The sequence below is a fragment of the Trachinotus anak genome, unplaced genomic scaffold, assembly GCF_046630095.1.
Source record: "Trachinotus anak isolate AG129_WGS33_773 ecotype Australia unplaced genomic scaffold, CSIRO_AGI_Tana_v1 ptg000036l, whole genome shotgun sequence".
Taxonomy (NCBI): domain Eukaryota; kingdom Metazoa; phylum Chordata; class Actinopteri; order Carangiformes; family Carangidae; genus Trachinotus; species Trachinotus anak.
The window spans coordinates 181,919-196,255 of record NW_027273887.1 but is presented as its reverse complement, the minus strand read 5'-3'; the positions used below and the strand labels follow the sequence as shown (position 1 = coordinate 196,255).

The 14,337-nt window shown below is 45.9% G+C and overlaps 1 protein-coding gene across 1 annotated transcript; it reads right to left on the bottom strand.

Moving 5' to 3' along the window:
• Nucleotides 1-2,629: 2,629 nt before the first annotated feature.
• Nucleotides 2,630-14,148, bottom strand: LOC139614718 (calpain-2 catalytic subunit-like). The gene is made up of 20 exons (XM_071472231.1): nt 11,886-14,148; nt 10,823-10,892; nt 10,619-10,737; nt 10,127-10,260; nt 8,765-8,933; nt 8,161-8,244; nt 7,988-8,073; nt 7,813-7,887; nt 7,532-7,692; nt 6,963-7,132; nt 6,333-6,544; nt 6,210-6,246; nt 5,959-6,021; nt 5,826-5,883; nt 5,569-5,633; nt 5,006-5,074; nt 3,849-3,927; nt 3,491-3,607; nt 2,959-3,017; nt 2,630-2,821 (listed from the first exon to the last, which is right to left on the bottom strand). The coding sequence occupies exons 1-20, from the start codon at nt 12,123-12,125 to the stop codon at nt 2,798-2,800; spliced, it is 2,091 nt and encodes a 696-aa protein (XP_071328332.1). The 5' UTR covers nt 12,126-14,148; the 3' UTR covers nt 2,630-2,797.
• Between the last annotated feature and the right edge of the window lie 189 nt (nt 14,149-14,337).

The window sequence follows — 14,337 nt, the reverse complement described above, 5'->3', positions numbered from 1 at the left end:
CCTCCACCTGTACATCCTCCACCTGCACATGTACACCCTCCACCTGTATGTTCTCCACCTCCACCTGTATGTCCTCCACCTGTATGTCCTCCACCTCCACATGTACATCCTCCGCCTGTATGTTCTCCACCTCCACCTGTACACCCTCCACCTGTATGTTCTCCACCTCCACCTGTATGTCCTCCGCCTGTATGTTCTCCACCTCCACATGTACACCCTCCACCTGTATGTTCTCCACCTCCACCTGTATGTCCTCCGCCTGTATGTTCTCCACCTCCACATGTACATCCTCCGCCTGTATGTTCTCCACCTCCACCTGTATGTCCTCCACCTGTATGTCCTCCACCTCCACCTGTATGTCCTCCACCTCCACATGTACGTCCTCCACCTGTATGTCCTCCACCTCCACATGTACATCCTCCGCCTGTATGTTCTCCACCTCCACCTGTACATCCTCCGCCTGTATGTTCTCCACCTCCACCTGTACACCCTCCACCTGCACATGTACACCATCCACCTGTATGTTCTCCACCTCCACCTGTATGTCCTCCACCTGTATGTCCTCCACCTCCACATGTACATCCTCCGCCTGTATGTTCTCCACCTCCACCTGTATGTCCTCCGCCTGTATGTTCTCCACCTCCACATGTACACCCTCCACCTGTATGTTCTCCACCTCCACCTGTATGTCCTCCGCCTGTATGTTCTCCACCTCCACATGTACATCCTCCGCCTGTATGTTCTCCACCTCCACCTGTATGTCCTCCACCTGTATGTCCTCCACCTCCACCTGTACATCCTCCGCCTGTATGTTCTCCACCTCCACCTGTACACCCTCCACCTGTATGTTCTCCACCTCCACCTGTATGTCCTCCGCCTGTATGTTCTCCACCTCCACATGTACATCCTCCGCCTGTATGTTCTCCACCTCCACCTGTATGTCCTCCACCTGTATGTCCTCCACCTCCACATGTACATCCTCCGCCTGTATGTTCTCCACCTCCACCTGTACATCCTCCGCCTGTATGTTCTCCACCTCCACATGTACATCCTCCACCTGTATGTCCTCCACCTGTACATCCTCCACCTGCACACAAAGCACAGGTCCAGCTGTGACCTTTCTCCTCCATCAGGCAGACAAGCAGTTAATAAACCATTCTGGTGGCTTTTATTGTGAAGCCTGATGTCCTGACTTCCGGTCTTGTGGTGTTGAATTCTGGGAGCCTGAAGCAGGAAGGGTGTGTCTCAGTTACTGAATTCAGACACAAACAGTTTTAATTCTTTGAGCCTTCGTCACTGAGTCCACTGCTCATCATCATCGTCGTCGTCGTCATCGTCAGGCAGATTTCTGTCCTTTCCTCTGATCATGTGCCTCAGGCGGTGTAATGTTTGTCTAGGGTGGAGGATCTGACAGGAACCAGCTCTGCACCTCACACTGATGCAGTGCCACATAAAATACACAAAACACCACATAACAAGAGTCTGACATGATCCCAGTCCTGATCCACGTCGAGTCCAGAACAGGGTTCACTAAAGGGCTCCTTACTGCTCCAGTGGCAGCAGCAGCTCACTGAGAATCTGAGGGTTCTAGTTCTTCAGGTTTTTAATGTTGTGTTACATCACTTCTCCTCCTCACACACCTGCAAGGTCCTCAGGTCACACTTTCACACACCTGAATACACAACACACACACACACACACACACACACACACACACACACACAGGTGTGCATAAAGATTTAGCTTCATATAAAGACCAGATTACAACCTGGTGATGACAGAAACTCCCACATCACATAAATGCAACACAGTTAACAGGTGATTAACAGAGGGGAGCAGCTGTCAACCTGAGTCTCTTCATTTCAGCCAATCAGTCATGTTTGTCTCAGGTGAAACTTTCACAATAAAAGCACAAAATAAGGGTGCCTGCGTGGCCCTTTCCCAGTCTGACATTGGTACCAACAGTGTCAGGTCCACATGCTGTGGGCTCATACATTCAGGTGTTCCTAATATTCTGACGCCTCAGGTGTGTATGTCACACACTTAACCCTAACCCTACAGCTGCACAGGTGTCAGTTACACTGTTTCTGTGTCTCATCAGGACGTCACCTGATCGCAGTTTAGGTAGGGCCCCGCCCACCTGCAGTCACCAACCTACAGAGAGAAAGAAGAAAAACCAAAAACCAGATCCAGGTGGACAAGAGAAACCAGTTCTCATCTGGTTTCTGGTGGTCTGAGGACCTGGTCTGGTTAAACAGGACCTGAACCATTTATAGCTCTGTAAACCAGTAGAAGGACCAGGACCGTCATGATGTGGTCTGTGGGTTAAACCTAAACCCAGCAGAGTCCTGAATCTGTCAGCCCACCCCCCAGCAGCAGATGTTATACCACACTAATGATATTAACAGATGAGCTGTTAGACCAGGTCAAGGATCAGTCTTCACAGGTTCATGTGGTCTCAGACTCATGTTTTACTCTGATGTGTTTTCTGGTTTAATCTGAGTTGATTCAGGATTTTACATTTCAGTTTCATGTTGTCTGGATCACAACAGGACCCTGTTCTGGGTCAGTTCTGGTCTCATCTGGACTCAGTGCAGTTCAGAGAGAGAGAGTCCACATCAGAGACTGGTTTCATGCAAATGGACAGACACTGCACTTTATTTGACATTTAAATTCAATTTAGACAAGATTCAAACAATGAATGATCAATTCAGATCAGATTAAAATCAGATTAAGGTGAGATCCCTGCAGGTGTCGCAGGTGAAAATTCCCAGCATGCTCCTGGAGCAGGTGGTGGTCAGTTGATGGCGAGGCAGAGCCACTGCAGGAAGAGGAGAAGAAATCAGTGATGATGTCATGAGGCTGCTGAGTCATGTGACAGACTGAAATAAAAGCTGCAGACGTCACTGCGGCCTGTAGGGGGGGACTAGTGAGACCAGTACGTGACTGGAGTTTTACCTGCTGCAGGTCCACTTCAATCTTCCCCTGGTTCCTTTTGTCCAGAGTTCTGAACATCTCTGTGGAAAAAAGGCAGAAACACACTGGGGACACTGGGAACCAGTCAGTATTTACTGTTACAGAAACTGAACCATTCCTCCTGTTGTCCTCTGGGTTTGGTTTAAGTCTCTGTGTGTTATTAAGGTGAATGAGTCATTTATTAATCTGAGCTGTTTTAATCATATTTTCATATATTTTCATATTTTCATATAATTTTATGATTGAACTTTGGTTTAATGATGTTGTGTTTTCTGTCACCAACCAAACTCCAGCAGGAAAACCTGTGATTTTATATTTAACAGATAAAGAGTTGTTGTGTCTGAATGTCTGAATCTAAAGAAAAAAATCAGAAATTATTATTCAAACTATTAATTATCAATGTGTTAATTTTTAGTCATTTGATGATTTGTCAGTCAGTGTTCTTAATATTGCAACCTGATCTGACAGGTGGTGAGTGTAGGTGGAGTTGACGTGGGTGGAGTTGATGACTCACTGAAGAGCAGCTCCAAACGGATCAAACAGCCGATGAAACAGTCGAAGTCGATGGCGAAACTTGCGTCAGCAAATCGATTGATGATCTGATGGATCACAGAGCTGTTCACCTGGAAACCTGCAGACGCACACACACGCACACACACACACACAGCTGTTTGTCAGTCTGCAGTAATACTGAATATCCACCAGGTGGAGTGCTTTACTGGCTCTTTCAGATCCAGGACCAGTTCCACCCTCCCCCATGTCCAAGACTCCTGGACCCCTTCAGGAACCTGGATCCTTGTACAACCTTCAGAAGGATCTTTAGGGTCCCACTGGGTTTTAGACCAGTGTTGGTGAATCATCAGTAAACTTACCAGCTTCAGCCAGAGCTGCTCTCATCTCATGACTGCTCATCGAACCAGAACTGTCCGAGTCATGACTCCTAAAGATCTCCTGAAGAACAAGAAGAAGAAGAACAAGAAGATTTTGTTTCACCAGTGATGAATCATTTTCATCAGAACCTGCTGAAGTACACAAATAAAACAGATGATAAAAATGAAATCTGCTGTAGACCAGATGTCTCATTTCGATGGCTGAGTCCTTCTTTCCTGACTTTAGAGAGAGCTTGTGTTGTATTACACAGACTGAGGGGTTGTGAGATACAAATTTCTATTCATCATCTGATCATCACTTTTACTGGATCATTTTCTTCATATAAGGTGTTAAATAAAAGAAGAATGATGACTGAGATGAGATACATCAGCAGATTTCCTATGGAAACTGTTTTAGATTTTGTTGGATTATAACAAAGAATACAAGGTCAGCAAAGAAGAGACTTGTGACAGTTAAATACGGGATTGGTTCCAGCCCCCCCGCGACCCAGTTTTGGATAAGTGGTATAGAAAATGGATGGATTAGGTTTTTTGATTGTTAAGTAACATATACCCAGTACACATATGTGAGGTGCTATTGTAAATTTAGCTATTGCTACATTGCTAACATTAGCATTAGCAACTTACCAGTCTAGAAGAAACATTATGAGTTCAGCTGTCTCCAGAGGTGGAGACAAACACCAAAGTTAAAAAATGTTACTTTGTGATAGTGAGTCTCTGTAGCATCTAGTCTGCCTCAGTTCAGCACGAGAGGACGAAGGAGTAGAAGATCAGAAGTTTTCTGACCTTGTTAATGCAACAGTGGCTGAAGCTGTTGGCCAGAGAACATCACCAACATCACCAAACTAACCCTGATCCAGCACCACAGAGACCAGTAGAGAGAACTCATATATTGCACCTTTAAAGACGGGAGATATCCAATGGAAGTTCTGCATTAGAAGATCCAGTTCCTCTTCCCACGTTACCCCCCATAAGACTCAGATGTCTTTATATCTGACACACAACATGATAGTGAAGACTCAAGGACAACAGCTGTTACCATGACGATGGAGCAGACTGTTGTTTAGACAGCCTGTTCTCAGGTGTCCATGAACAAAGCACAGGACTCAAAAACAAAATGTGAATGAAACAGTTCTCACCAGATATCTCTGAATCTTTGTCCACAGAGTGTGAAACTCCACCAGACCCAGTTTAGCACTGCCGTCCATCTGACAACCAGTTAAAGAGCCACCTCACACTGTTGGCCTGGTCTACACCTGTGTCCACTGTGACCTGGTGAATCCCTGCTGCAGGCAAAATAATGGACGTAACACACAGGAAGTGAATCCAGACCCTGCAGCAAACTCATCAGAGCTTAACTGACCAGTCAGGACTAAAGGGACAGGTGACGCAATCTCACCTGTGCCGTCATCACTAACGTCAACGTCTGAAGTCTACAGAGCAACAGCTGGTCTTCACTATGAAAATCAAGCAAAGCCAAAACCCAGAAGCCCTTTGAGAAGACCTGGATCTGGAGGTCTGGTATTTCAAATTAGACCTAATGTGGTGAACATGGTACCAGATACTGAGAGTAAAGAGTAGTATTTGACCTATAAAAATACTTGTCACATCTGGAACCAGGTGAGATGATTGATCTCATTGATTGATCAGTTCTGGATCAGTCCCTGATCAGTCTGGTCTTCAGTCTGAGTGTGAAGGATACGTCCAGCAGGCTGACGATGCTGCGGCAGGTCTCCAGACTGAACCCGTCGGTTTTCACATCAGATCCTGCAAACATTCACACACGTCAGTTCACACACACACACACACACACACACACACACACACACACACACACACACACACACGTCAGTTCAAGTATAAAAACACATTAGTTATAAAGGTGTGAACATCGTGTAAAAGGTGCAGCAGGTGAAGGTGACAGGACTCATCTGTGAAGAGGTTAAAGGTTAAACTCACTCTGAGCGACCACTCTGTCTAGAATCTGCTGGAGCTCGAAGGCTGAAACTTCAGAGTCCTGTCGACAGAGAAACCAGATCAGCTCTGATCAGCTCTGATCACATCAATGAAGAATCAATAAAAACATGTTTACGTTTCCAGAGATCTGGACAAAGAGACGTCTGAAGTGAGGGTCCACGTCGCTGTCCACGTCAGGCTGCAAAAAGACACAAGAGACATGGGTCAGTACCACACAGACAGGATGTTAGATCCGTCTGACAGAGTCCTAACAGAGTCCTGGTCCTGACAGAGTCCTGTCAGATCCTGGTTTCTGAGGACTTTGTGTAAAATCACAACTTTATTCTCACCAGATGAAACAAATACAGATTTCTGATAAACACAGACCTCCAGGATGTCAGCGTCCACCTCCTCCTCCATTGGACTGAAAGAACCAGATGGCACATTCAGAACAAACCACTCTGACCAGTACGTGACCAGTTCTCCCAGTTCACCTCCTCTCTGTCTGACCTGCTGTGGGCCTCCTTCTCCGTGAACACCCTCAGAATGAAGCTTCCTTTGTGGTGTGGTTCGAAGGTGGAGGGAACAACGACGTACTCTCCTGGTGGCAGTTTGAAGCGCCCACACACCTCCCTCAGGTTGATGAAGGTTGGACTGCGAGCCACCGCCACCGTCCTCAGCAGGACATCCGGGCCCAGGTGGACGTTACTGCGGCCTTTAAACTGACCACAAAGGAGAAGAGTGTCTGGTTCCCACTCTGACTGTATCCTGTTCTGACCTCTGACCTCTGACCTTGTGTGTTCATCTTTATAAAGTTACAGCTGCTCACACTGAAAAACAAAACCTTAACTTTTAACAAAAACATTTTCTTCAACACACACCTCAGGTTAGAGGAGGAGGAGGAGGAGGAGGAAGAACTAACTGTGAGGGAAGTGAAACTGAGGCAGGAGTGTAAAGAGGTAACATAAGTAAAAGTACTGAAAAAAAGTAACAGTACTGAGTTTTAAGAAGTGAAATCAGCAGCTGCCTGAAACTCACCTCATCAGGAACCAGGAAAACACAAAAACACAGGAAGAAGATCACTGATTCTGATCATCACTGATCAATCAACACATCAATCAATAAACTGTGTGTGTGTACCTGATAGATGGCGAATCCAATGGTGTTGAGGTCTCGTCCGAAGTGTCTCTCTCTGCGACCGTCTCTCTGCATCAGACCGATCAGGACGGTGCAGCCGTCCTCGTCGTCATGAGGGTCATCGTCCACGTCGTGGAGCCGGATGAAGAACTGAGGGTTGGAGCTGAACGTGGCTGCAGAGAAAGAACAGACAACAAGTATGAGTCAGGTACAGTTCTGAAAGACAACAGGGCCACTTCAACTGCTTTCACCAAAAGAAGAAGTTGAAGTGGAAAAATTTTATAAAATTTAAAAGAAAATTTTTTTTCTTTTAATCAGAATAAGACAGAGAGAGGGAGGAGGAGAGGAAGAGGAAGAGGAAGTGACAAACAATCTTCGTTGCTGCTTTTTCCACAATGAATATGAGACTAAACAAAATAATGTGAGAACTACGATGACATCATGAGTTTTAATGTGACGTCATTTAACAAGCTGCCGAATCACAGACTGATCACGAACCTGAAGTTTTCAATAAAGATTTGATTGAAACTAATTTAACTAACGAACAAACTCTGAAACCCTATTGGTTGTACCGGGGTAGTTCCTGCAGCCGCCAGCGGTGGAGCCGACCCTCCACACGCCTTCGAACTCAACGTAGTTCCAGTGTCCGACCTTGTTCCTGGTCAGCGCGTCAGGTGTCAGGTTGCAGATGTCGAGGTGGGAAAACTGACGCAGGAAGTCGTTGTAGGACATCCTGCAGACAGCAGACAGAAGAAGGAGAAAGACCTGTTCACAGGATACAACAGCTTACTCCTCGCCAACATGTTGGTGCTGACCTCTGCACCAGATCGTCAGCTTCCATGACATCACCCACCAGAACTCTCCATCTTCAGCGCAGTGATCCAGCTTCTTCTTCTCCTCTGGCTGAACGTCGTCCCACTCCCTCGAACTGACAAACAGAGAAATACAGACGTTCAGATAGACAGGTGTTCAGACAGACAGATGTTCAGACAGACAGGTGTTCAGATGGACAGATATGGTGCACTCACTTGTCGCTCCAGGCTCCGGTCCACTCCACCTGACCCCAGGGGTTCCTGATCCTCAGCAGCTCCACAGGAGAACTGGAGTGATGGACCTGCAGAACCAAATGTGATAAAACCAGCTGCAGCTGTTCCTGTTTCTGCTCATGTTGACTGTCACGTGATTTCCCAGAATGCCTCACCTGTGCAGCTGCAGTGATGGAGTAGGCGTGGCCTTTAACCAGCTTCTGACTGGTGATCGCCTCCGTCTCATAGGAGCTGGAAATCTGACAAACGTGAACATGTGTGAACTGTTAGCTCTGTTAGTATTGTTAGCAACCTGCAGGAGCTTTAGCTTCGGTAAAGAGACAGAGGCCAGTGCTAACAAATAGACCTGGAAAACATCTGATTTGACAGTCAACATTTGCTAATCAGGAATGAGCTAAATGAGCTAACAGTTAAATGAGCAAAAGAATAATTAATTACATGAGCTAATAGCTAAGTAAGCTAATGAACTAGATATCCTCAGAAGATAAACTAATGAACAAAATGACTTAATGAAATTAATTAGTTAACAAACTAAATGAGCTACATGACGTTTCTGAGCTAACAGCTAGCTCAGCTAGCTCTCTACATGATATAACGGGGAGTCACAATGGAAGTGAGTCGGTTGTTTTCTGTGTGTGGACACATGTTGTTGTTTTTATTTACATGAGTTTACCACACACCTGCTGGCCAATCAGAAAGAGGGATTACAGGTAATATAGACATCAGCTTTTTAAAGGAGCCTGTGTCTTAATGGTTTACGTCGATGGAGCAGCCGAGCAGTGAGCCGAGCTTCAGAGCCTTCCTCATGATGTTGAACAGGAAGGGCGGAGCCTCCTTCAGGTCGTAGCTCTCTGCGATTCCTCCAGTGAAATCCTCAAAACCCTCGATACTAGACCCTCCGCTCAGAGCCTCGTATGAACTGTTGACCCTGCAGGAGGAGACACAGGAGGGCGACCTCAGCACCGACATCAGAGCTCATTTATAGACAGAACAGGTCAGAAGTCTTATTCCTCCAATCAGAAACGAGCTAGAGAGATGACACTCATACTGCACATGCTCAGTTAGACCCTCCCCCCACCAGGAAGACAGAAGATTGAAGATAACTTGTGCTGGAGGAATGAAAGTAATTTTATTCATTTGTTTTTGTTAAACTGTCCCGAGCTTTTCATGAATTAATCACAGCCTAGTTTGAATCATTGTTGTGTTGACTTCTACATGATGTGGTCAGTGTGTGTCAGTGTGTGTTCCTCATGTTGTTGTGTCATGGCTGACAGGGAGGAGACGCAACAAGTTGTTATAACTGTGTAACTGTCTCCAAGCTGAGCATCCAGATCGCAACAGGCCAACAACAGACCAACAACAGACCAACAACAGACCAACAACAGATCACAACAGACCAACAACAGACCAACAACAGACCAACAACAGATCACAACAGATCAACAACAGACCAACAACAGACCAACAACAGATCACAACAGACCAACAACAGACCAACAACAGACCAACAACAGATCACAACAGATCACAACAGGCCAACAACAGATCACAACAGATCACAACAGGCCAACAACAGTGTGTTTAAACAGTTTTGTTCAAAAAATATAAATATGAGGCGACTGTTTTGTCTGTGCTGTTTGGAGTCAGTGACATGAATAAATCAGAGACAGCTTCACTGTCGGGATAAAGAGCTGAGTCAGCAGCTTCTGTCTTCAGCTCTGTTTGTTTTCCAGGTGGAGCAGCACCAAGTGTTTACTGAGTAAACCCTCCTCCACCCTGCTGCTAACCACCTCCAACACACACACACTCTCACACACTCTCACACACTCTCACACGCACACACACACACACACACAGACTGCCTCGTTACTTCCTGCTGTGAATGTTTGGCTGAAGGTGAACCAACTTGAATGTGAAAGTCTGATGATCACAAACCTGTGAACCAAAGTCCAGTCAGAAAAACACCAAGTTTAGTCTCATTCTCTGACTGTTGAGTCCAGAGTGTAAACACTGAAGTGACGTAGTGTCATTACAACAGAAGAGTTGAAGTGTTGAAAGGAGGTGAAGAGGAATGAAGTCAGTTAAACAGATGAAGTTTGTCAGTTGAAGTCTGTTTCTTACTTGGCGTAGGCCTTCTCCAGCAGAGCGCTCCAGAACTCTCCTCCCTCGGCCGAGTGGACGAACAGCAGCTTCCCGTCTCTGGTGGGCAGTCGGTCGTCCACGACCACGTCCACCCACTCTCCATACTGCCACAGCTACATCAACAAGAAACATGATGTCACTTCCTCTGTACACTCCACCCACCCACCACAGAACAGAAGTGAGCTGTAGCCCCAACAATAGAAGTGTTTTCTAATGTGGACTCGGTCCAGGTTGTGTGGAGACTGAGTTCAGTACAGACCAGAACACACCTGAAGTGCCTCGTTTTTAACCAGTCCAGCTGTGGTGAACAGTGACCAGAGGAGGGCGCTGCTCAGTCACAGCTCAAACTAAACTAACTTACATTCATGGGCTTCATCAGTGGATGGAGTTTTCCCCGTTGCCATGGTATAAACATTATCCACTGATGTGAAGTGGACCTTGAGTAAAGATCTGTAGGTACAGGTGAGTCACCTGGAAGTGGAAGATGCCAGCGTACTGAGACGTGAAGCTCTGACCAGGAGGAACCACTCTGCTCAGAATCTGAGGGTCCAGAGTCAGAGAGGCCATGGCCGCCAGCAGCCAGCAGTCACCTGACAGACAGAGAGAGGGTCACATGACCACAGCTGTGTCTGTGTGTGTGTGTGTGTGTGTGTGTGTGTGTGTGTGTGTGCTCACCCAGGGCTCCTTGACAGATGTCGGTTCTTTTTGCTCCATCAACAATGAACTGAGGAGCAGAGCACAGCTCCTGATTGGACAAGACAACAGGTTATTAACGATTGTGATCGTTATCATCATCATCATCATCATCATCATCATCAGTCTAAAACACTTTCATTTCATTCTTTTAAAAAACTTTCATCATCTGTATTGACATTTTAAACATTTGTCATGAAACTAACGGGAAGGTGAAGAGACGTCTAGTCTCACCTGTCCAGGTGTAACAGCAGCACTGGTTAATGTTTAACACAAACTGAGTCAGACTCTTACTTTATTAACAGGAAGTGATTTGGTTGAAGGTGAGTGTGTCACTTGTTCTGTGCCCAGGGTTCCTCCCTGACCTCTCAAACAGCAGCTATGTTAGCACAAGGTCCATTAAGTGGCTGTTCTGGACCTTTCGAGCATATCCCACCATCTTCCTCAGCTGATGGACTGGACAGGAGACATTCAGATCTCCACTCCTCTGAGCGCTGTCAGGATTTATCTCTAATGACACTGAGCCAAATCAATCTGCTGAAGAAGCTCATGTGATGCAGTCGAAATCTCCACAGCAGCAGCTAAATGAACCTTGTGGTTTGTCATCATCAGGATATTGATTGTTCAGATTGTGGCTGTCATTAACAGGACTCATCCCTGGTTACCATGGAGACCACACACACACACTGTTATCTGGTCGAACCACCTGCCACCTGTTTGTTGTATTAATCACCTGATCAAACACTAATGATTGATTCACTGATTAATCAATCCACTGAAAAACCAACTGACAACAATCATCAATTATTTTTTTACTTGTTAAAGTTGAGGATGCCACTGATTCTCTCTGGTTTCTCTGATGTGTGAGACATTTTTTTGTTTTCCTCTGTTTGACGTCACAGTAAACTGAATGGCTGACGAGGGGACAAAACAAGACCTTGGACTCTGACACCGTTCTGACATTTTATAGGATAAACAATCAAAAAATGATCCACATGTTAATCAGGAATGAAAATAATCACACACAGTCAATGTCTCAGCTCACCGTGGGTCGTTTCCACTCCACTCCAATGGTTTTGGACGAGTAGCGTCCCAGTTGGTTGTATCCCAGAGAATCCCAGTTTGCAGGGAAGGTTGGGTCGCAGAACATCGAGCCGGTCTGAAGACACTCGCTTCGCAACTGCTCAAAGTCCTGCTGGTTGAAGGGGATGGTGTTGGCCCGGCTGCCAGTACCATCCTCCTCCCGGGCCTTCCTCCGGGCCAACTCAGCCGCTGTGCTCGCCATCCTGAGAGCCTGTTGTGAGTTTACCAAAAGTCTTCAGTCTACTTAAAGTCAGAGAAGTCTGCTGAGAGTCTTGAAGTTTCTGTCAAGAGTCTGCCAAAAATCTACTGCAACTCTACCGAAACTCTGCTGCGAGTCTGCGAAGACTTTGACAAGTGTAATAAGATTCAGCCGAATGTCTACAAACGTCTGCTGTAGTTACCGAAATGTAGTTGATAGTCTATTCAGAGTTTGGCTGAGGTGTGAGGTGTGTGTGTGCTGTAGGTGTGTGTGGATGTGTGGATAAAGGTGGTCAGGTATAAGGGGGTGGGGCTGTGGTCCAGGTCAGGGAGCAGTGTGATATCAGCTGACTCTGAATTATTCAGAGAGCAAACAGCCTGATAAAAACTGAAGTGTTTACACACAGCACCTTCACTTGAAACACACCTGAATGTTGCCTAAAAACATCAGGTCACAGCCCAAAAAAAGGGGCAGGTGACCTGAAGTTCCCGCTCTGACCAATACCTGACCCCCAGCAGCTCAGAAAGGTTGTGGCAGTAATGAAACTGGACCAACTGTGCTGCTCCAGGATACCAGGTGAGTCCATAAGATTGGACTCCTCCAGACTCAGCAGGATCTGCTGAGTCCTGTAGACCACAACCCTAACCCTAAATGACACTTTTTGAGACTATTTAACATTTTTTATCTCAGTCATAGGTATAAAATGTGCTGTAACATGTCTAAAATGAAAACATAGTCCAACAGTTTCTCTGTAACAATATGAAACTGAAAATGTGTCTGATGTATCTGAACACACTTGACATTTTTAAAGAGACTTTAAAGATATTTCACACCTTTTTAGACGACACTTTTTCAGGCTTGAGAAACTTTTTAGACTTTAAAGACAAATTTCAGATTAAAGAGGCTTTTTCAAGACTTCAAACATTTCAGACTCAACTGTTAAAAGACTTTTTGAGACCTTTTTATACCTTTTTTAGACTAAAACTCTAAAATTTCCACTGTTATGCAGATGACACCCATATGTACTTATCTATGAAGTTAGGTGAGACTAACCAGGTGGTCAAACTTCAGGTGAGTCTGAAGGACATGAAAACTTTTTACTGAAGTTACCACCTGAAGTTATTTTTACTAAACACCTGATCTGATAATAAACTGACTCTGGATGACACCACCTCGGCCTCCAGCGCTACAGTCAGAAACCTTGGGGTCATTAGAACAGCCTTCTTCCACCTGACCATTACTCTGAAAATCTGAAGCTTCCTGTTGAAAATCTAGTTAGTGCCTCTGTTTCCTCCAGACTGGACTACTATGATTCTGTATTATCAGGATGTCCCAGTGACTCAGTGAAAAGCCTCCAGCTGATACAAAAGTTCAGTCCTGAACCAGGAGCAGAGACCACATGTCTCCTGCAGCTTCATCACCTCCTATAAAATCCTCCTCCTCACCTACAGAGACAGTAAAGGTCAGACACCATCGTATCTTAAAGAGCTCATACAGGATCCTCACAGAACACGCTGCTCTCTAAACACAGGTGGTTCCTGTGGGGGGCAGAACCTTCAGATATCAGGCTTCTCTGCTGTGGATCCAGATCCCAGTCTGGGTCCAGGACCAGACCTCTCTACATTATCAAACTGTCCTCTGAGATAAGGCTCACAGTTAGAGCTGGACCAGGTGAGTCCCGAACCATCCCTTAGTGATGCTGCTATAGACGAAGACAGCTGGGGAACTCCCATGATGCCTTGAGTTCTCTCTCTCTCTCTCTCTCTCTCTCTCTCTCTGTCCTAGACCCCCACCCTCCCCCCACTCAGAGTCTGGTTCTGTTGGAGGTCTCTTCCTGGTCTCCTCTCTCCTGTCAGGTGTTGCTGAGCTGGTTTCTGTCTGCACTGTTGTGAGGTCTGAACTACTGCTCACACACTACTTCCGGTCTGTTCCCCCTGATTGACAGGTCTCTGTGGCGTTTGTATGATATTGTAAAGTAAAGTAGAGGCGTGTGTGTGTGTGTGCAGCTCCACAGTGAGTGTCTTTGTGTTTCCTGTGTGATTCCTCCGCCACAGCCTCATAAAACACAGGGCTGGGCTGTCCACATACTTTTGGCCGTGCAGTTTATTTGTGACACTTCTTCTTTTCCACTAAAGTCTTTCATGTCCCTGATTCTGTTCGATTGTCTGAAGCTCGTCGTTGTTTCCTACTTTGTCAGTCATCTGGTTTTAAAGAG